Source organism: Schistocerca cancellata, chromosome 10 (genome assembly GCF_023864275.1).
Source record: "Schistocerca cancellata isolate TAMUIC-IGC-003103 chromosome 10, iqSchCanc2.1, whole genome shotgun sequence".
In the NCBI taxonomy this organism is placed as follows: Eukaryota; Metazoa; Arthropoda; class Insecta; order Orthoptera; family Acrididae; genus Schistocerca; species Schistocerca cancellata.
Window position 1 is genome coordinate 222,572,932 of NC_064635.1, and position 24,676 is coordinate 222,597,607.

General features: G+C 38.3%; 1 protein-coding gene across 1 annotated transcript in view; it reads left to right on the forward strand.

Moving 5' to 3' along the window:
- Positions 1–24,676, forward strand: part of LOC126106416 (replication protein A 70 kDa DNA-binding subunit-like) — a 77,216-nt gene that overhangs the window by 40,659 nt on the left and 11,881 nt on the right. The window contains exons 8-9 of the mRNA XM_049912692.1: positions 5,475–5,587; positions 23,150–23,396. Of these exons, the coding sequence (XP_049768649.1) occupies positions 5,475–5,587; positions 23,150–23,396 (360 nt within the window). The remainder of the gene's footprint in view (positions 1–5,474; positions 5,588–23,149; positions 23,397–24,676) is intronic.

Genomic DNA, 24,676 nt, shown 5'->3' on the forward strand with positions numbered 1-24,676 from the left:
TGTCTGCAGATGTGTACTATCTAAGGAAGGATACATTTGCTGAGAGCCATGTTTTGAGCTGTACTTGAAGTGCATTAGTCCTGCTATAAAATGCTGTAATAATACTGCATGTGTGTGTAAGGTTTCATTTTTCTGTTTAACTGTTTTCTTTAATGTATTACAGCATATTTTAATACCAACTTATATTGTGCAATGTTTTCACTTTGTGATGTGTATCAGCATTTCCGGAGCAGTTTTGTGAGACAAATCCTTAACCAGATAAACAAAATACTCGTAACTCCTGTTCCTGTATTTTGTTGTTTTTTTAATGATTCCTTGATTATTTCTTTGATAAAATTTTGTTACTTATTAATTGCTCATTTGTATTTCATTCCATTAGTTTTCAGAATTAAACTGTTTAAACAAAATTTTTAACACAGCTGAGAGTGTATCATCGAATATGATATCTTTCTTGAAGCTCCAAATGTACAGCAGTGGTCAAAAGTATTTTGTATAAAGCATTAACTACAACTGCATAAATGTGAGTGTGTAATAGAAATAACTGCCCGTGGGTAGTTGAAAAGTACTTAATTCTAATACCTTAGTACAAAACTATATTTAGTTTAAGCAAAGTTATCTTAAAACAGAAATAACAATTTCTGTAGCTCAAAAGTAATTTGTAGCTCTAAGTATGTAAGAGTAAAACGAAACTATTGAGTAATCTGAAGAACAATTCAGTATTTTTTTGTGTACCCATGGGCTTCGATCATAGCTGCACATCTGTTTGTCATTGAATCTACAAATTTCTGTAATACGTCAAGTAGAGCTGACCATTCGTCCAATAATGCAGCAGCAAATTGACCCTTGTTTGAGTAGCTTCAATGACGAACACATCAATCCAATGTATCCCAGAGATGTTAAATGTTATTTAGATCCAGGCTCTGTCTTGGCCATGCCAGAAGTTCGATTTTGTTATCTGAAAAGTTTTTTTAAAATGGTTGTAGGTATGTTTTGAAACATTGTCCTGCTGAAGTATATAATTATGTGGCATATTTGTTTTCCCATGTGAAACCTATTCTTTTCTGTAATGTCACTACTTGGACTAGAGGACCAATCCCACACCTAGAGAAACATCACCACACCATGACACTGCTACCACTGTGCATAATGGTCGGTGGGTGGTACTTCATATTGCCGTTTTGGTCGCCAAATACGGCACACCATTAGAAGAAATTATATTACATTTACTATCATTGCTCCATAAACATTACACCAGACTAGCATTTCAAGTTTGATACTTCTTTGAAATCTGTATCCTACCTATACATGATGCTTATTTACCATATAATCACCTGCTACCAGAAGGCTTTTTACAGTAGACATGTAGTTTCAATCCTTGATGCTCCTTCAGGTCATCCCTAACTTGTCAATTGATTTTCTTGGGTCAGCAACAAAGTGCTTACAAATCGTTTTGTCCTCCTCTTGCTGTTTTTCCAGGACATTCTGACCGTGGCTTACTGGCTGTTGTTCGTTCCTGTTTTTGGCGCTGACTCCATAGACTTATTAGTTGTTGTGATATGCTGTAGTCTCTAGCAACTGCGACTTTCCCTTCTTTGACAATATTATGAAAAGGAATGCTACTCACCATATAGCGGAGATGCTGAGTCGCAGATAGGCAAGACAAAAAGACGCTCACAATCAAAGCTTTCTGCCATTAAGGCCTTTGCTAACACACACACACACACACACACACACACACACACACACACACACACACGACTGCAGTCTCAGGCAACTGAAACCACACTGCGAGCAGCAGCACCAGTTCATGATGGGAGTGGTGACTGGCAGGGGGTAAGGAGGAGGATGGGGGGGTGGAGGGGGAGGGATAGTATGGTAGGAGTGGAGGACAGCAAAGTGCTGAATGCCCATGGCACAACCTTTCCCAACGCCCAATGAATTTCAAACCAGCCACTTCCTTCCTAGTCCCCATGACCAACTGTATCCTCGCCCACAATTACTTCTTCTTTGAAGGTATTACCTGCAAACAAATCTGGGGTACTACTATGGGCACCCACATGGCACCATCCTATACCAACATACTCATGGGCCATCTAGAGGAATCCTTCCTAAAAACCCAGAATCCTAAACCCCTCACCTGCTTCGGATTCATTGATGGCATGTTTGCTATCTGGATCGAAGGTGAGGACACCCTATCCATATTCCTCCATAATCTCAGCAACTTCTCCCCCATTTGCTTCACCTGGTCCTACTAACCCAACAAGCCATCTTCTACATGTTGACTTCCACCTCAAAGATAACTACATCAGTACCTCCAGCCATATCAAACCTACTAACCACCAACAATACTGCCACTTCAACAGCTGTCACCATTCCATACAAAGAAGTCCCTTCCGTACAGCCTAGACACCAGTGGTCATTGCATCTGCAATGACAAGAGTCCCTCTCAAAATATACCCAGAACCTCACTGATGCCTTCACTGACCGTAATTATCCTCCCAGCCTTGTACAAAAACATATCTCCCGTGTCTTATCTTTCTAGTTTCTCACCACCTCCCAATGCCTCCACCATCCGGCCACAGAGTAGCATTCCCCTCGTAACTCAGTACTACCCAGGACTGGAGCAACTGAATTACATTCTCTGCCAGGGTTTCGACTACCTCTCTGTCCAGAGACTGTCACTTGTAAAATGATGATGTATAAAGTCACTGCAGCTCTTGAATTTAATGCAAACCAAATATAGCTCTCAGCTCCTTGAGTGATCAACAACCACTGTACGCAGGCTTTCTGATGCTTGAACTTAAAACACACACATTTATTTATTTTTTTATTTTTAATCATATGGTTAACCCCCCCCCCCGCCCCCCGGGCCCAGAGGATTGACAATCCGTCATGCCGACCATTCAGCTACTGGGGGCACCCCCCCCCCCCCCCCCCACACACACACATGTATGTATGTGTCACTCAAAATCATAAGAAGGTAATTGAAAATAGATAATATATTTAGTGTTCTTATGCACTTTTATTCGGTGATTTTCTTTGAATTTACATGCACACCATATTTCAATGATGTGTATCTGAGTTAGTGACCAAATGATTAACTAACTATTAAATACCTCTGTGCCATGTGTGATACATTGAGCAAAAGGGATCGGTCATAGGTTATGCTGTTACATTTTACATGAATTTTTGGGGGATTCAGTTTTCTGGTGAATTTGCATAATTAAATGTGACTAAAATAAAGTGAAATATTGTCCTTCACAGGAAGATAAAATACAGTGACAAGAACACTGCTTCATCTGTTATCTGAAACTTCATTTGCAATCAGGGTTATAAACATCCACAGGCTACTAATTTTTATGGGTATTTTTTATTAGTTGTATGAAACATTCTCAGACTTCTTGCCTCGAAGTTCAGGGTAAGACATCAAGCTTTCCGCAGTTATCAGTATCATCTTCATCAGAGACAACTGACTGTCAAAACTGCTGCTATGGTGGCCCTATATAGCACACAGACAGCTTCTAATTGGTTGATAATTCTGTCGCAGATAGTGTCATGTCTGTGCTAGTGGTGCCACTGCTCCTGTCTAGCATAAACATTGCTACAAACAATGCAACAAATATTGCTACTGCTTCTGTGTCGAGAGGTCGCTTCCACTTGCTGCTAAGATCATCTCTGCTGTCAGGGTTGAAGTTCTTCTCACACATTCTTACTTCTAAAGCCTCTTTAATGACAGAATCCCAGTATGGAAGAACCTAGGACAAAACTTTTGTTTCATCAAACACAATTTTGGTTTTGTGAGACTACAGATTTTCCAGTTCTCAACTTTTAATATTCTGTCGATGTTCTGCACAGTGGTCGGAAATTGTACAGCTGGACTGGCCGATGTAACTGCTCTTGCACTCAAAAGGGACAGTCAGTTGCCTGTGATGAAGATGGAAGTAATTATCAAAAACTTGAGATTTTACCCTGAATTAACATGGCAAGAAGTCAAAGAATATTTCATGCAACAGTGCTGTCATGAAAGATTTGATTCTCATGTTTTATATGTATTGACTTAATGCGTAATTTCCTAACTTTCACAGTAGTTTAAATATTGTACGGAAAGTTCTGGCGGAATGTAAATAATTCGAGAGTAAAGAGAACAACTCTGTTGTCAACAGCCACACAAAGTGAACGGAAATATCTTTAGTTGCCCTCCACAGTTCTGTTGGCTTCAAATATACTTCTACCCACTGACAATGTCTGTGTCTGTATTTTGACAACTGTCACTCCTCATACACCAAAATGACATATCAGTAGTGATGAGAATTCCCTCGCCCAGAATGCTGAAGGCCTCAGGCACTGCACTTGCCACCTGATATCATCCCAGACTGTAGCAGCTGAACAGTCGCCAGGGCTTAGACTATTTATCATTTTACCCAGAATTGAGGATTCTAACCAGGATCTTTCCCACCCCTCACGAAGTGGTGTCTGCTGTCCACCAAATCTGCACAGTATCCTGGTCAGTCTCTGTGCCAGCCCCACTCACCTAGGTAAAGACCTGTCTTGAGACACTGACACAACATACCTACTCCAGTGCCATCATGGGCTTATCGTACCCCATCAGGGACAGCAACACCTGTGAAAGCAGCCATGCTGTGTGCCAGACCTGCTGCAGTTTCTGCACAGCATTTTATATTGGTGTGGCCACCAGTAAGCTGTTTGCCAGAATTAGTGAGCAGCACCACACTGTATCTGGGAGCAGAGTCGACCACCCTGTGACGGAACACTGTGCAGAGCACATCTCACTCGATTTCAGTTGCTGCTTCATAATGTGTGCCATGTAGATCTTTCCCCACACAACCACCTTTTTGAATTATGTAGACGGAGTTTTTCACAACAATGCCTTTGTTACCATAATCCACCTGGCCTCAATCTCCACTAACCCCCTGCTTGTGCACTGTGTTCCAAACACTCCCCCCCCCCCCCTTCCTCTATTCTGTTACCCCCTCCCGATCCACTCCCACAGGCCACTGGCTCTGGTGCCCGTGTGCCACATTCCTACCTCGCACACCTACCAGCTCCCTTTGAGCCATCAGCCACCCTCCCCCAGCCCTCTCTCTCTCTCTCTCTCTCCCCCTCCCCCCCCCCCCCCCTCTCTCTCTCTCTCTCTCTCTCTCTCTCTCTCTCTCTCTCTCTCTCTCTCTCCCTCCCTCTCCCCCCCCCCCCCCCCCCCAGTGTTATTTCTCTCCTAACCCAATCCACGTGACACAACCCCTGTGTCAACAGCTGTTGGCAGGCCCTGATAGCTGAGCAATGGGCATTACATTAAAACTTCTTTAGAAATAACCTTCCTTTTGAAAACTCCACATTACGTGCTTGATAAATTTGACAAACTTACATTTATTTCAAATGTGAGTACACTATATCTTTAAAACTGTGATTATGCAACAAGCCACCTTTAATCTTTTGTTTTATTTATGTGTGTGCAGATGTCATTGGCGTACTAAAGGGAGCTGGTGGCGTTGAGGTTTTCACAGCTAGAACAACAAACAGGGAAATGAAGAAACGTGAGGTTACCATTGTTGACCAGAGCAACACTGCGGTAAGGAAGCTCCCGTAATAGGTTAACAGGTGTTGAGCTTGTAGCCTGCTTAACTTGAGTACTAATTATTTTCTATTAATTTGAGCTCTGTATGTGGCTGTTTTATTGTTAGATTCATTGGATATTTCAGCACTCTGTTTCATTAATATTTTCTGTTGTAGAACATATTTAGGTATAGTGTATATCAGCCAGAATAGTTATGTCTTAATAGATTGCAAATTGTACTTCACAAATGCTATTAAGAACTGTTCCTTGACTGCGAATACTATTCATGTGCTCTCTCAAAATAGTTAGATATCTTCACAGCTTATCTATTTCTTCATATCACTTGCATTAAATGGTGAGAAAATGTGGTAAACATTTTTTCCCCTCCAAAGTAATGCTAATCACATGTTTATGGCATTATAAAATCAAAAAAGAATTAATCTGACATTGCAGTTCCAATAAACTTTCTCTTTTTTTTTAAAAAAAAGTGTTTGATAAATACAGGATAACCTCACTTTCACATAATGTTTTCATATTTCTTGGGTTCCATTAAATTTACTATGTTAACAGCATTAATTTGTGCCCACTTCAGTGTTATCAGATTTATAAGTATCCTATGATTTAATCAAACAATGTTGATGGTGAAAAAAGTCTTTCACCCAAAGCGACACTGGCGTGGTGGTGGTCTTTACACAAACATCATGCCATGAGCTTCCCTCTATCTAGATCTGCATCGGTTATTTGACATTGTAAGTCAGAACAGTTAATGGCGCAAGTGGAGCATCCGCTGCTGCTGCCAAGCTAACAGAATATATTAATTATTCGCTCAGAGGGGACTCCTGATGTGTTGGCTCACAGGAGTAATTTTCAATACAATTTGGAAGACGATGTATGACTTCAGATCAATATTAATTTGTTTCCAGTGACAGTACTGCCTACTAGTTCACTGTGATTACTGTAACCACATTATTTCAGTGCTACCTTCACCTTGTGATTATAATTACACACAGTGGATATTCACTGTCCAGTATTTGTAACTACTAATACAGTTTGGTTTACTGTACATGGGCGCACTAAACACTATCATCAGCTAGCTAAGGGTGACAAGGTTGGGTGCACTAAGAAAGCTTTAGATATGCACAGAGACTGTTGGATATGTTGCCACAGCTACTCCCATCAGCCACCGAGCAGAGAATCTTAATTGTGTGTGGTGTTGCTCGTAGCTAATACATTTGTGACTGTTAGCTGTTCAACAACATTGATTTTTCTTTTAGAGTTTTAAGGTACAGAATATTATAAATGTAGATGCAAAGACAGTTCAGATGGAAGAAAAAGTAAACATTCTCAGGGAAGCTGTGATTCATCCTGGAATGTGTGTTGAACTTTCACGTAGTGCAGGGATGCTTGTGTCCACACTGATTACAATCACTATAAAAGGTAACTCAGTTTTGGAAAGTGCAAACAAATGTGATTCAAATCCAAGAAGACAGATACAAAAGTTACTACAGATATGCAGAGCTGGAAGAAATTACAAAGAACTGGTTTCAGAAAATTGTGTTCAAACATCCTGGTGAACGGTGTGATACGTGAAAAGACGCTGGAGATGGGCAGTGTACTCATAATTGAGGACTTATCCACATCTATGGACAACAGCCTTGACGCAGTGGATATACCGTTTCCCATCAGATCACCAAAGTTAAGCACTGTCGGGCGTGTCCGGCACTCGGATGGGTGACCGTCCGGGCTGCCGTGCGCTGTTGCCATTTTTCGTGGTGCACTCAGCCTCGTGATGCCACTTGAGGAGCTACTCGACTAAATAGTAGCGGCTCCGGTCAAAGAAAGCCATTGTAACAACAGTATACTGACCACACGCCCCTCCTGTCCACATTCTCAGCTGAGGATGACACGGCAGTCAGATGGTCCTGATGGGCCACTTGTGGCCTGAAGACAGAGTGCTATCCACATCTGATAGTGGGTTTAGTGATTTAAGAAGTGGTGTAATGTGATTACAAAGTTGTATGTGAAAAAGAAAGCAATGTGAACATAATACATGTTGGTGGATGGATGAGTGGTAAGTTAAAAGAACTTAAACGCCATTATGAACCAAAAGGCATAAGTATAGTCTTCAATATTCTTCTGAGTAAAACACCTGCATTTAAAGGCAGAAATTGCCACAGAGGAAACATAATATTGTTCACATTACCGTAATGTTAGACATCGGTGGTGATGGCGCTGATAAATTGAAGGCCTGTGTGATCAGTAAATCAGGGAATCCAAGTTGTTTTAAAAATGTGCCAACATTGCCAACAAACTGCAACACTCAGGGGTGATGTCAGAAGCATTTGGAAAAACAATTGAATATTCTAGATGCAAAAATGGGAACAGATTGAAAAATTCTGTTAGGTAATTGTAGCTCAGCACGTCCTAAAAATTCAAATTTACAAAAGTACTATTATTTCTTTCCAATGACTATCATCATCCATGCTTTGAAAACACGCACAAGATCTAAGATGCAGAAGGAATTAACTTTGATGGAAGCTGGAAGGAACCCTGCCTCTTCTAAAGTGTAGATTTTGTATGCTCTGCACTATACAGGGTGGTCCGTTGATAGTGACCGGGCCAAATATCTCACGAAATAAGCATCAAACGAAAAAACTACAAAGAACGAAACTCGTCTAGCTTGAAGGGGGAAACCAGATGGTGCTACGGTTGGCCCGCTAGATGGCGCTGCCATAGGTCAAACGGATATCAACTGCGTTTTTTAAAATAGGAACCCCCATTTTTATTACTTATTGTGTAGTACATAAAGAAATATGAATGTTTTAGTTGGACCACTTTTTTGCTTTGTGTGTGATAGTCACAAATGTATAAATAAGTACGTAGTATCACATAACGTTCCGCCAGTGCGGACGGTATTTGCTTCGTGATACATTACCCGTGTTAAAATGGACCGTTTGCCAATTGCGGAAAAGGTCGATATCGTGTAGATGTATGGCTATTATGATCAGAATGCCCAAAGGGCATGTGCTATGTATGCTGCTCAGTATCCTGAACGACATCATCCAAGTGTCCGGACCGTTTGCGGGATAGTTACGTTATTTAAGGAAACAGGAAGTGTTCAACCACATGTGAAACATCAACCACGACCTGCAACAAATGATGATGCCCGAGTATGTGTTTGAGCTGCTGTCGCGGCTAATCCACACATCAGTAACAGACTAATTGCGCGAAATCGGGAATCTCTAAAACATCGGTGTTGAGAATGCTACATCAATATCGATTGCACCTGTACCATATTTCTGTGCACCAGGAATTGCATGGTGATGACTTTGAACCTTGTGTACAGTTCTGCCACTGGGCACAAGAGAAATTACGGGACGATGACAGATTTTTTGTACGCATTCTATTTAGTGACAGTGTCATTCACGAACAGCGGTAACTTAAACCTCCATAATATGCACTATTGGGCAACGGAAAATCCACGATGGCTGCGACAAGTGGAACATCAGCGACCTTGGCGGGTTAATTTATGGTGCGGCATTATGGGAGGAAGGATAATTGGCCCCCATTTTATTGATGGCAATCTGAATGGTGCAATGTATGCTGATTTCCTACGTAATGTTCTACCGCTGTTACTACAAGATGTTTCACTGCATGACAGAATGGCGATGTACTTCCAACATGATGGATGTCTGGCACATAGCTCGCAGGCGGTTGAAGCGGTATTGAATAGCATATTTCATGACGGGTGGATTGGTTGTCAAAGCACCATACCGTGGCCCGCATGTTCCTCGGATCTGACGTCCCCAGATTTCTTTCTGTGGGAAAATTTGAAGAATATTTGCTATCATAATCCACCGACAATGCCTGGCAACATGCGTCTGTGCATTGTCAATGCATATCTGAACGTTACGGAAGGCAAACTACTTGCTGTTGAGAAGAATGTCGTTACACATATTGCCAAATGCATTGAGGTTGACGGATGTCATTTTGAGCATTTATTGCATTAGTGCGGTATTTACAGGTAATCGCACTGTAACAGCATGCGTTCTCAGAAATGATAAGTTCACAAAGGTACATGTATCACATTGGAACAACCGAAATAAAATGTTCAAACGTACCTACGTTCTGTATTTTAATTTAAAAAAACCTACCTGTTACCAGCTGTTCATCTAAAATTAAGAGCCATATGTTTGTGACTATTACATCGCCATCTATCGCAAAGCGAAAAAAGTTGTCCAACTAAAACATTCATATTTCTTTACGTACTACACGAGTATGTAATAAAAAATGGGGGTTCCTATTTTAAAAAATGCAGTTGATATCCATTTGACCTATGACAGTGCCATCTAGCGGGCCAACCACAGTGCCATCTGGTTTCCCCCTTCAAGCTAGACAAGTTTCCTTCTTTGTAGTTTTTTCGTTTGACGCTTATTTCGTGAGATATTTGGCTCAGTCACAATCAATGGGTCACCCAGTGTAGCAAAGTTGTGGGGGAGGTGGAGGCAACAATCTCAAATTGCTTCTGAAAAGTTGGATTTTCAAAATAAATAAAGAAAATTCACCTGATCTACCAAATCTGGGTAATGATGATTGCGTCTCCTCACTTCATTGTGGGGAAAAAGCTGTAAACAAAGTATCCAGTGCAAGTTTTCCTGCATATTGAATTTGTGTCAGTGTAAGACAGGGTCAGTTCTCGTATGCAAGAAAAAGGTGACATCGCAGGAAGTGATTGTGATGATAATAGAGTACCTTGTATTGAAGATGTAAATGTAACTGTGAAGGCAGTAAAGAAATGTTTTTCTACAGCAGATGTGGACAGTTCACCAAACAAATTAAAACAGACTACAGTTCAGGATTTTATTTTGTATGAAAAAGCAAATTATTCCATGGAAAAACTACAAATTTGTGGAAGACTGATAGGTCCAAATTTAAAGTCCATACAATTAATAAAATTTGTTATTGATATTTATTAAAGTTTTTGATTAAAAATTGATTGTCCACCTGTTCTTTTTCCTGCAGTTTACACAATCTTTTAAACTCCCCTTGAAAATGTGTGGGAGTACGTTTCACTGTAGGATGATTATTCTGAACTGGTTTTGTTAAAGGCGCAAACCACAATTGTACCCCAATTTATGTTGGAGAACTGACATTATGTATTTGCATAGTATAGTTAAGTGACAGATACAATGCGCAAAGAGTGATGTACATATGACAAAGCACACACTTCTCAATTGTATTTGGCAGTGGTTTATCGCTTATAACTCTTTACGGTGTCTCACTTTACTGTCTTAAGCAAAGTCACAAAAGCATTCCAAAATGCAGAAATAGATTGTGACCAGCCAGTAATTGCCGTCAGACTACCGTATTGAGCCGATTGTAGGACAAGATTTTTTCCGCAAATAGTTATTCAAAAAGTGCACGGTCGTCTTACACTCTGAGATGAAACTATTGCTGCTGAGGTTGACATTTTTATGTTGTTTAATAAAGTATTTATTGCTTGTGTATCATTTACAGATGAAGCTTTGGATATTGAGGTCACATGCAGATTTATTTTGAAGAATTCGGAAGGGCTGGGCTGGGCAAATGATACTTTCGTTCAGACAGACTCGAGATTTGCCGATACGCAGAAGTGCTCAACACAGTATCACCGGTGCTTGAACAGTCGTGACATTTGACTCGCCTGGCACTAATGCGAGGGATACGTGAGAAACTTTGAACTATCTATCATAACAGTCTACTGCTCTGCTTAAAATTTGTCAATATTGTAAAGCACAGGAGGAAATAGCACTAAATTCTATCATCTTACAAATTCTTGTTGTCTTTGAATAGATTTGCAACAAAAATTCTCATATGTGTATGACCCCATGTACAAACATAAAAACTGCTTTTTAAGCATAGGTAACATTCAAAAGCAGAATAAAGCCTTACTCATTTCTGAACCCAGATCAATAATTTATTTGTTTACGAGAGGCTGTAAAGATTTACTTAGTGGATGGAAATGAAAAATTTGGTCGCTGTTTATGTATTAGAATCCCAGGTAAAAACATTACCAGCTTCGAATCAGCCTTGGAACATTATGGTGACTTTCAGACGAAACAAGAAGGAAAATTGATTAATGATAAAATGTCTAAATAACTAAATAAATCAAAATTAAACTGTAATTGTTTCAAGAATAAATTACAGTGGGAAGACACGTCTCAGAGGTAGTACCGATTGTCATCAGTAGACGGTGGGACGAGTAAAATTTGTGATCTTTCATTTACGTATTAGTTGCCATTGTTACGTGACCTGCACCCTACAAGAAATTGCAGTCTGTGTTTCACAGCTGCTCGAGCACAGCAGTATGGAAGGGTTGGAGGGACAACACTGGTACCAGCTTGACTGAGAACTAGATGAGTGCTTGGAGGGGAGCAGTGAACAGGCAGCAAATTATGTCACATTGTCAATCGTGGAAGTCTGTATCACGTACTTTGGCTATTCGGGAACATCTACCACATCTAAATTGCAGTTTGACTGAACCCATTTGTAGTCAGAAATGAAGTGATTTGACTTCAAAATTGGACATATATCTAACAATAATATTAATTTGTGCAGGAGACAATAAACTTGGATAGGGTGCAGTAGTGTACTTACCTGTATTGTGCTGCAATCTTGTCGACACTTGTGATGTACGACAGGAATGAAAGGGGGTGTATTGACAGCTTGTTCTACACAAGCACTGAGGGAGCAGCAAGTGTACGATATGTTTGTAAGTGAGAGAAATGGTAACAATCTCACTTCAGTATAAAAGCAAAATTGGGTATGTATTTGGATAAAAACAGCTGCATTCTCAGGTCCCAAGGTAACCACAGCATCAGAAATCGCAACGTAATTGGAAGGAACAGCAGTAAATATTTACGACAGCAAAAATATAAATTTCACGGTTATGCTATTTGATTGAGTATTAAAAATAGTGATACCAAAACGGTAGGGTTATTAAGCAGAAAATGTAGAAAACGGTCCACAAATTAATGTAAATTCTGTCCCTTTGTTTACTATATTTCTCCTTTTACTGCCAAAATCTTAGCAGTCAGTAAATGGCATTAATTTAGGATTGGTATAGTGTTAATTTTTTGGCATATACTCTGTCAATAAAATACTAATTTTGGTTAGTCAGAATTTGTTAAAAATAAACTATTCTTAAGAAACCTCTTGAAAAAAGTTCTTATCATCATCTTATACTTGGGTAAATACGATAATAGTGTGTGATAGAAGTAGTAAAGTAAAGTAACATTGCTGTAGTATTGTCAGTGTAAGTTGTCAATGGAATGGGCATTAAGTGACAGCTTGCAGTATATGCATTGACAGATGACTGGCTGGACAGAACTAATTACTGCATTGTGATTTTGTGATTATTTTTTCTATTTTATTATGAGAACAATCAGTCACAATCTCCTTTGACAGTGTCTCCTTCTGTGCTGTAGTACCTGAGCTACGTGGCCTATAGAGTTCTTGAATTTACAAATTTGACAAGGCAATTCTAACACTCAATACAATTTGCTGTTTCCACAAGTTTACTACAACAACAACAACAACAACAACAACAACAACAAAAAGTTTGCAGTGATTGGGCCAAACATAAAGTGTGTGTAAATTTATGCTGTTTGCAGTGGATCACTAATTCGTTGTTAACCCCAAAGAGGCTCATTTTGCTAGAAGGCTCCATTAATTTTGACTGTTGTGAATGTCAACTGTGTTGTGTAGGCTGTCAGTGTTTCACTGCTGTTACATGGAGGGGGGAAAAAAAATTGTTTCCTGCTGGATAAAGGGCAAAGGATTTCTATATGCCACAGTATTGTAGCTTGAATAAAATAGCGTTGTGATTGACAGATTGCAGTGGCGGGGGCAGTGTTGGTGTGCTGCCAGGTATGCTTCATGACGCAATGCAGCAGAGCCTATGGCACTTAAGACCTGGTGGCAGCACTTGATTCACTGAAATGTCTATCCAAAAGTTATTTTAATCCGCATGTAGTGTATAACCATCACCATCGTCCAGTTCGTTGTCTTTTATAACGTCATCCCCCCCATGAACCATGGACCTTGCCGTTGGTGGGGAGGCTTGCGTGCCTCAACGATACAGATAGCCGTACCGTAGGTGCAACCACAACGGAGGGGTATCTGTTGAGAGGCCAGACAAACATGTGGTTCCTGAAGAGGGGCAGCAGCCTTTTCAGTAGTTGCAGGGGCAACAGTCTGGATGATTGACTGATCTGGCCTTGTAACACTAACCAAAACAGCCTTGCTGTTGTGGTACTGTGAACGGCTGAAAGCAAGGGGAAACTACAGCCGTAATTTTTCCTGAGGGCATGCGGCTTTACTGTAGAGAGCTGCATCAAACCAGTCTCAGGACTGAAGAGACCACAACAACAACAACATAACATGTCATATATTGCAGGGTGTTTGTCTGCTACTTTTTGGAAAACTCGTTAAGTGCTGTGGCATATAAAAGGTTTTGAACAAATTTCTGACAAAAGTGCTTGTAACTGACTAATGTTTTTCCTCTTCAAATTGTAGATTACCATGTTTGACGCCCACTGTAAGCAGCATTCTTCACAACTTTTATTTGAACTCTGTATTATCAAATTGAAATGTTTAGAAATACGTAATTCTACTTCTTTTAATAAAAGTATATTGTTTTATTTTTACTGACTGATTGCGTAATAAAGCTTGGGACAATAATTCAAAATGTTTTACTGTTAAAGGAAACAGTTGAGACACACACACACACGTGCGCGCGCGTTATGTCCTGCCTAAGAGTCATCAGGCACATTTCCTCTGGTGTTTGATACAGTTGCAACTTTGTCTTTGCTATGTGTAGATGGAGTCAAACCAAACAAATATTGCTTGCAAACTCCTTCATGCACTGACCCGTTTTGTAGAAGGCGTAGGTTTGTTTCCCATAAAAAAAAAAGAAAAGAAATAAAATTGCCATTCAATAGAGCTGTACCAAATTAGTTCAGTGTGATATTCATTTTATTTATATGTATTAACAAGGACAGTAAAACACAAGGAATAACCAGTACTCCAGCAGCGACTGAGCAGTGCTGCTACGTGGAGGTAGCAGTCAGCATGGGCCAAGGGTGTGCTGTCTCCTCTAGAGTGCTGGTTATTTTTCATATATTCAGCATCCCTGCCAATAGACTACTCTTAGGAGGGACCCCTGGTATCATGTATCTATCCTTTACAGTATTATGTTTACAAATGAGGACAATCTCTAAGATACAAAATGGTGTTTTATTTTTTTTATATATTTTTTTTATTTTATCAAATTTTAATTTGTTATGAATACTTGCATTATCATGGGTTTATTAATGCGGTTTGAAGATCAGTGTAGAATACAAATAAATTACTTCTAGCAAGAATTGAACATAACTACCTCAGGATTAGAATACTAGAATGCCTCGCACTCACTCACAGGCACTTCAGTTAAATAATAGCTCATAGTGTTATACACTCAGGGTGTATACGCCCCGGGAGATCCGGGAAATACCCGGGAATTTTTTCTTCCGTGAGAAAACCGGGAAAAGCCCGAGAATTTTATAGAATTCCGGGAATTTTTCGTTGTTTTAGTTTTCAGTTAATTTTTTGTAATTTTGACCGGTAAGAACTGATACTCTAACACAGGATATTGCTGTATCCCGCTACTGCAGAATAATATGGCACCATGTAGTATTGCCCTGGTTCGAAATATCGTAGTTCTGGGGTGGATGTGCAGAGCAGTCTGAGCTATGGGGGGGGGGGGGGGACTCCATGTGATCTGTGTTTACATTTAGTGATTTTGCTGTTTCCTCTTCATTTACTGCTCTCACGTCAAATAATAATAAAAAAAAAGTGACTTCTGTGGCTGGAGGCTACTAAGTGAATTAAAATACATTCACATAATTATGGAAGGCTACAGTATGTTGTTAGCTCCAGATTTTATTTTATTTCCACCTTTCTGACAGTCAAGCATTAATTGTCTTGCAGAACAATGAAGTTTTTTTGTCGCTTTGCTAAAGAAATTTGCCTTTTATTTATCTTTTCCGCTGAGGCAGCCAGTTTGTTTCAAACGAAGTGTTTAATTCCACACTATTGGCTAGTTTAAACTGTTCACTGCGTTTCAAGTGCACGTTTTCATCTTCTAGCATGTATGGCATTATGCCATAACAAAGAACCAAGCATCAGGTAATACAGTACTGGTACTCAAAGAAAATTTACATTCCAAAAACCACTCTGAAGAGCTTAATATCAGGTCGAGGCCTACTTCGTTGTGAGTCTGGACATAAAAATGTGCACTTGAACGCGAATTATTCATTTCAGTATGGTTCAAGAAATTCCGACTCTTGGAGTATCCTCTGATGTCTTGTTTCTTTTATGACATAATGTAAGATCTTTTAATGTTTTACACATACAAACATACGGGGTTCCTACGTCATCGTAGCTCCGCAAGCGTGGGGACGCCTCTTATGTGGCGCTCTGTGGCAACTGCTGGAACCAATTTGTTTGTAATAGACCTCGGGAAAATTGTTGTTTGAAAAGCATTATTTCCTTTTGCGAGAATGTACGATGAATTTCTTAAATCGCAGAGCGTTTGACTCTCATTTAAAAATAAACTCTTTGGTGACAAGCCATTTAGAATAATTTCGAGCTCAGATGATCAGAGATTTATGTTGGTGTTAAACATTTTACTTGCACATTTGTGTGATGTGTCTTAAAGTGTAAAACGCACAAAAAAGATCGACATTATAAGTTGAAATACGGCACCCCGGCTACAGTCCCCAATTGAAATACGGCATCCCGGCTACAGTCCCCAGTTGAAATATGTTTTCCTGGCTACGACACAAGTTGAAAATATGCTCACTATTTTTTATTTACTTAAATTTGCCATATTTCGTGACAATACCTTTTCGGTTAGACGTTTACACGGCGATATTAGTCTTGGCTTCAGTTGTCTAAGTATGATTCCACAATGCATCTTTGTCAGTTGCAGAAAAGACGTGGTTCAACGTGTTTCTCTCATTTTGGTGTTTCAAATACAGTTTCTTCGAATGTAGTTTCTTCTTTTTAGTTAATACAAAAATAATAGTAACATAATTCAAAATTATTTATGATGGCGACCTTCACATTGTTCTTCCGTCAACACACACCAAGAGTTAACTGCCGACTGACTACAGTCAAAGACGACTCCAACGTCAAAGATGTTTTACACAACACACAAGCTTCCACTTGTAATCAGTCTCTTTGCTATTCTTCGATACATTTACTAATAGTAATCAGTATGCTTTCACTCTCAAAAATATAAGTAAATTAACATATAATAAGGCAAATTATAATAAATTCTGACAAAAAATATAAGAAAACATTTACAATTTGGTATCGACAAATACAGTAAAAAAAAAAATCTCCCAGATCCATTACAACTGCTCCCCAGGGCTTTTGTTGTTATGGAGATATACAACAAAATCCCGACCACACTCAGTAATGGATCTGTATTACACAATTAGTACATTAATGATGCAGTCTGATAACCTCTTCCAAATTTGGACTCTTTGAATCTGTGGACTTGTTACTGGCTGTTGTTACAATGATCCTTCCCCATCAATCTCATACACAAAAAATGCAAGTAAAGAAATTATTTGACATGACAAATATACATGGTATAAAACATACATGAGAAATGTTCTAACATACAGCAAACAGACTGAAAATAATAGAAAGGCAAAACTCATTTCCTACAATAAGATTTAAATTTTTTTATATTTTTTACTCATGTTTTTTCTTTTGTATATTTTTTGCTTATGATTTTCTTTTTGAAAGTTTTTTTACTAATGTTTTTTTTGTATTTTTCTTTTGCTTATGATTTCTTCTTTTAGTACAGCTAAAGATAAATCAGTATTATCTAAATTTTTTGCAAGTATTTATGTACACTTGCCTCTCTACTACAATATTACTACAAGTCACATTCTTGTGAAGAGTACTTTTGCTCCCCACAACATCAGTATAAACAACAATAAATTGCTCATATATCATGAGGCTTTATCTAAAATTGGTTTTGAAACTTATACCTTTGCATGCATGTCCTCACATGCATGCCTTCACCCACAGGGAAGACTTAGCTTCCAAAAATTAGAAAAATTCAGAAATGCTCACTAGGGAGACTTTTTTGTAAAAAAGTAAAAAATACATCTTTCTCTCATTTTTTGTTACAACAGTATTTTTTCATCAGTTTCAATTAACATGTGACTTCAAATTATTAATTTATACATGCAAATATACACACTTGGTTGTACAGGTAGTTTTGTTCTAACAAGCATATTCCAGTGGAGGACTTTTGTTTTAGATGATAATAGGTTATTTAAATTTTGAAATTATGATTTCTGTTTATATAGTTTCACTCCACCATCTTTTTTCGAAACTACTACTAGAGGATTATTATATGCACTGATACTCCTTTCTATTATATTACATCCGTCCATCTTTTTCAGCTCTTTCTCAACAGCAGGTCTATTTTATATTGCAATACTGTATGGTTTTATGAAAAATGGTTCATGAGGTTTTACCTGAAGCTCACACTGATAACCCTTCACCCTTCCAGGTATGTCACTGAAAACATCACTGTATTCCCACAGCAGATTTTCTAACTGTTGTTTTTGCTCCCCAGATAAATTTTGTGTTTCTGAAATTTTCAAATTTACCAAATTCCCAAATTCAACTTCATCAGTATCAAATCTATGAGTTTCAATATTCTCCAATCTATTTTCTTTTAGTAAATTGATACTGTCAAAATTTCTGTTACTCTGATCACCAAGTGTGTTCACAAAATTTGTCTGAATGTATTCCCTTTCACTAGTTTCTATCAAAAGTTTTCTTCCAACCCAATCAAATGCTGTATTTACTTTTACTATCCAATTCATACCCAAAAGAAAATCCTCATTAAATTCCTGAATTACAAAACATCCATGTGTGAACAACTTGCCTTCAATTAAAAATGTCACTAAAGCCTTGGCTTTTTACCAATTTACTGCTCTTCCCAGTAGCACCTTTTATCTTTACCCCAACAACTGGCATTTCAACATAATCTTTCCTCGCTTTCAATTTCTTGCTTAACCTTTCAGATATTCCCAAGACCTCACTTCCTGTATCAATTAAACATTTACCAATCCATGACCCAATTTGAACTTTTATATAAGGAGTGCAAAATTGATCACTTTTCTCAGAACCTGTATCCTCATGTAATAAATCACTTTCAATTTCCCCAAACCTATACCTATCAGAATCATATGGCATATCTCTACATGTATTATTTGTCACAGTTATAAAATTTGCACAGGACGCAAAATTGTCATGAGTACTCTCTATTATCTCAAATAGCCAAGAATTTTCATCCAAATCACATTGTATACTATTGAAGTACTTATCCTTCAGCTTTCCAAAAATAAAATATCTCATCTTTTTCCACCACCCAGGACATACAGTTTCACATACATTAATAAGTATCTTTCTAAAGTTCTTGTCAAAACAAATAGTTTCACTGTTCAGCCATATATTCATAAGAAATGTGTGTGTATCATTAGTATCTGTAAAAGTTTCACTTAGGTTAGAAGTTACACATGTGTCATCGTTATTTGTGTAGTCAGATTCTTTACCAACAACATCAAAATTCACACTTTCACATACATCCAGCTTGTGAGCTTTATTCATTCTGGTAACATCCCTGGGAATTTCTATAATATTCTCACTATTTAATCCATTTTCAACCATGTGTATACCCAACTCCCTATTTAAACTAATGAAATACCTTTCCTCAACATCATCATCAATACCATTACCATCATTATCAACTTTATCAACAACATCATTATCATTACACATATTCAGGTCATACACATTCAAATTATTCCCCAAAATATTATTTCCCCTTTCCAAAGTTACCAGATCCCTTTCACCAACATTTTCATTCTCACAGCATGCATTCTCTCTTTCATTCACACACATCTTTGAACTACTACAAATTACATCATCTGACAAAGTGTTGTTCTTTTCTGCCCAAGTATAAAACTCTGTTAAATTAAATGAATCACAATTACTTTTATCTACTGTATGTTCTTGTGTACTGAAAATTTTATCTTTATCAATATTATTTTCCTCTTGAAATTTTTTCAATAAGTAACAACTAATAACCTCATGTGATAGCTTAGGTTTGGAACTGTCATGTTTGGGTTTATGATAGTCACATCCATTGGTCCTTTCATCATGCTCACCTTCTGCCTCAACCTTGCGGACCTTCAAGGGGGCGTCTACTCGTTTTTTAATTCCGGTTCCTGTTTGAACTGCTGATTGTGGTTCTGCCAATGTCTCTGATCAACATTTCTGATCCCATTCCTATGCCAAACATTACCTGATTGTTGGTAGTTTCTATTGTACTGACCTCTATCAAAGTTTCTGTGATTTTGATCCCTAAAGTGTTCTCTATTTTGTTGATTATTAACGCGAAAATGTTGTTCTTGTTTTGGATAAAAATTATGGTCCTTCTTTTCAAAATTGTTACATCCCCCTGAATTTTGACTGACGCCATGATAATTGTTTTGTTCCCTTTTTTGAAAGTTGTCATTTCCCCAATTTTGACCATTACCTTTCTGAGTACCCACTGTGTGTTCTTGTTGTTACCCTATCCAACTTATCAATATAATTGAGAAACTGCTCTACATTACTATCAGGACAATGAACTAAACTCAACTGCATTGCTGATGGCAATCTTCTCTTTAAGGTATCAATTTTGATCAAGTCATCCAAAGGTTTTGTTAAATGAATAAGTTTTTGAAGTTCACTTTTGCAAAATTGTTTCATGCTCCCATCTGATTCTCTATAGTTTTGCCCATTCAAAAATTCACTTTTGATTCTAGTTTGTTTAAGATCATCTCAAAATTTTTCCAGATATTTTGATTCAAATTCTGAAAAGGTCATCCCCAAAGTTACAATCTGGTTTGCCCAAGTCAAAGCTTCCCCTTCCAAGAATTTTTTCACAAATTTAATTTTCATATCATCTAATGAGTGAGGTAAAAAACAATCCTTACAATACTGTATAAAATCAACGGGATGTAAGGGTCCATCTACCGAAAAGTGCTTCACTGGAATATTAGATACAAGATTGCATGTGTTGACATTGTAATTTTTGCTTTGAAATTCAATGTCAAAACTTTCAATTTTTTCGCTAAGTTCTTTGACAGATTTTTTGTTTTCTAAATCATTGCACTCTACTTTTTCTTCTAGAGTAACCAAACGATTGTCAGTTCTTTGTTCTACATTTTTTACTAAAACTTTTGTATTCTCATCCAAATTTTTAATATCCCCTTTTATCTCATTAAAATCCATTAAATTTCTTTCCCTATCTACCAGTAACTCATTTTTTACAATATTAATTTCACCGCTCAATTTAGCATCAATTTCATTTACTTTTGCTTCCACAGATTCAATTTTTTCCTCAACACTGCCAACTCTGTTCGAAAGCTCACCCACTTGGGTATTGACTGCTTGGACTTGCAACAAAATGTTATCAATTTTTTCATCCCAGTAAGTCTTATTGTCGTCAACTGATTGTTTAATTTCTTTCGTGAAATTTACAAGAAAACTTTTTAAATCAAATTGATCCGTTCTTTCTATTTCATTTGACCCGTCCTGATTTTCGAAGTCTATTAAATTACTACTTTCTACTTTAGGCACAATACTCTCGAAAATCTCATAAGTCATTGTGAAGAACAAAAATTTATACACAACAATACAAAACAAGATAAAAATATTGTTTTAACAAAATACGAGGGTTTCGTGACTTATCTGGAACACTCTTCTACTGGTGCAAATCCACGTTTTCCATCCATGTGATTGTTGACCAAAATTCTTGAAATTACTTCTTCTGTCGAAAATTATATTTTTCGCCGAAACATTTCTTCTCCAAAACTTTTACTTCCCGATGAACACAAACACTGTAACACACATTCTGAAGAAACTGGTATTAACACACAAAAATTTTCTTCCTCGTAGCACTGTTGAAAATCTCGTGAACACAATATCCTGGACGAGCGCCCAATTGAAATATTGTTTCCCGGCTACCGTCCCCAGTTGAAATACGGCATCCCGGCTACAGTCCCCAGTTGAAATATGTTTTCCCGGCTACGACACAAGTTGAAAATATGCTCACTATTTTTTATTTACTTAAATTTGCCATATTTCGTGACAGTACCTTTTCGGTTAGACGTTTACACGGCGATATTAGTCTTGGCTTCAGTTGTCTGAGTATGATTCCACAATGCATCTTTGTCGGTTGCAGAAAAGACGTGGTTCAACGTGTTTCTCTCATTTTGGTGTTTCAAATACAGTTTCTTCGAATGTAGTTTCTTCTTTTTAGTTAATACAAAAATAATAGTAACATAATTCAAAATTGTTTATGACGGCGACCTTCACATTGTTCTTCCGTCAACACACACCAAGAGTTAACTGCCGACTGACTACAGTCAAAGACGACTCCAACGCCAAAGATGTTTTACACAACACACAAGCTTCCACTTGTAATCAGTCTCTTTGCTATTCTTCGATACATTTACTAATAGTAATCAGTATGCTTTCACTCTCAAAAATATAAGTAAATTAACATATAATAAGGCAAATTATAATAAATTCTGACAAAAAATATAAGAAAACATTTACAGTTTGGTATCGACAAATACAGTAAAAAAAAAAAAAATAACATCTCCCAGATGCATTACAAAGTGAAAGCTTAGTTTCTCTTGTAGCTTATTAATCTTTGCGACAAGTATTATACATGAAAAGTTGGCTTTTCCTGTAGCAACATTATGTATATTAATTTAAACCATTAACTTTTCCTGTTTGTGTGTTTGCGCTACTTTATAGTGATGTTGCTATTGGCTGACCAAATCGTGTGTCTTATGCTCTGAATATCCACCGTTATCGGGTGCGAGATCACGTGACAAGACCTATGACTGGCTTACAAAAGCGCATCGCTATGTAGATTTCAATGCTTCTGAAAGTAACGTGCAGTTTTTGGTGCATTCGAATTTATACTTCCGTGATACAAAAATATGCAGCGTATATTTTGCTGCACATCAAAGAACTTTCCAAAATGTAGTTTTCCCCCCTGAGTTTAGTTTTCTAAAGTGCTGGGAAATTATCAGCCGCTGTATAAAACCATAACCATTCAAATGATTGATAAATTTTACAGTTCTGAGGGAACGTATACTGTCACTTAACACGAAAAAGTGTATTTTCACCCGGGAGAAAGTGTTTCCCACCCGCGAGAAAGTGTATTTTTAACCGGGAGATCCGGGAAAAATCCTTGAATTTTTTTTCCTTGTCCACGTATACACCCTGTACACTTTATACGTCACAGCACTTTAGGGAGTTGATGTCGAAATTCTAGAAAGATCAAAGAAAATAATTTTCTTGTTAATCAGTTGATGCAGAATGTCTCAGTAGAGACCACATCACAATTTGCAGTGCTGTTAGATTATTCTTACTGCTGACAGGTTAAACTTTGTTCCACAGATGGCACTGACATTGTGGGGCGAGCAGGCCGAAGAGTTCTCCGAGACACCTGGTGCTGTGCTGGCAGTGAAGGGTGTCAAACAGTCAGACTTTGGTGGTGGGCGGTCGGCATCAGTTCTGATGTCGAGCACCCTGCAAGTCAACCCAGACATACCAGAGGCACACAGGTTGCGTGGCTGGTATGACAGTGTCGGCCACAGCCAGGAACACGTAAACATTTCAGCCAAACAGCTGGGAGCGGCAGGCTGTGAGTAACTATTTGCCCCCCCCCCCCCCCCTTAAACAGAAAGAATGGCATACTTGAGTTATTTGTTGGTATGTGATAGAGAGAGAGAGAGAGAGAGAGAGAGAGAGAGAGAAAGAAACTGCCCTCTGAAGAACTTTAGAGACAGAATTGTGATAGGTAGATCTCATTGATAATTGAGAAATTAAGTCTTGACTGCAGAAACTTTTATTTTGTTGCAACCAGTTTCAATCCGTTTTTGATCATCCTCATACCGTCATGGTGTGACAGTTTGAAGATGGTCAAAAACTGAACAAAACCAGGTACCACAAAATAAATGTGTGTTTGCAGTCAAGACTGTTTTGTGCATTTTTAAAGTATTTTTTGCCAGACTGCTGTTCTCTATGAGAAATGTTTTCAAATTACTAATAATTGAGAATGACTTATTGCAAGTAGGCTAATTAAGGGCATTCTTTACAGAAGAGGATAGGACTTTTAAAAAATGATCATATCTATCCTTTGCAGAAGTGTTATTGATGAAAACTTATCATTTGCTGTTGCAATAAATATTTACAAGTGTATGAAATTGTCAGCGTCCATAATAGGTAATTGGATGTGAAATGCAATAATACAGAAGCAACAATTGGCACCCTAGGGGACCATGTCCAACCAGTCTTGTCAGGTTGTGAAGCTGACAAGATTCCAAGGGACAGCCACCTTGGAGGTTTGTATTAAGATTCTAGTATAGTGGGTGGAATGACTGGCTGCATTATACCAATGATAGCTTTAGCAGTACTGCCAATTCCTACTATGTTGCCACTTCCACTGTGCAAAGCTTTGTGCCTTCCAGTTCTCGGTGAGCTACTGCAGCAGGAGATTTGTGGAACATTTAGTTTATTGTACCTTACAGTGTATGATAAAAGCAGCTGAAAGGGGAGGGGGGGGGGGGGGATTATAGGAGTGACACTGTGGAGCTCTATGCTATACATGAATTTCAAAAAGTGGAAACTCTTTAAGTAGTAATATCAACAAATTAAGAAAAGGATCAATTGCTACTCAGCATAAAGATAACAGGCTGAGTTGCAGGCAGGCACAATGAAAAGATTGCTACACATTAAACTATCAGCCGAAGCCTTCTTCAGAAATGAAAACACACACACTCAAGCAAGCACACATCACTCACACACATCCACCATCTCTGGCAGCTTGGAGCTTGCCACCCCTCACCCCACCCCACCCTCATCCCTTCCCTCTCTACCCCCACACCCGCTCTCCACTCAGGCTTTTGAGTGCATCAAAGGCAG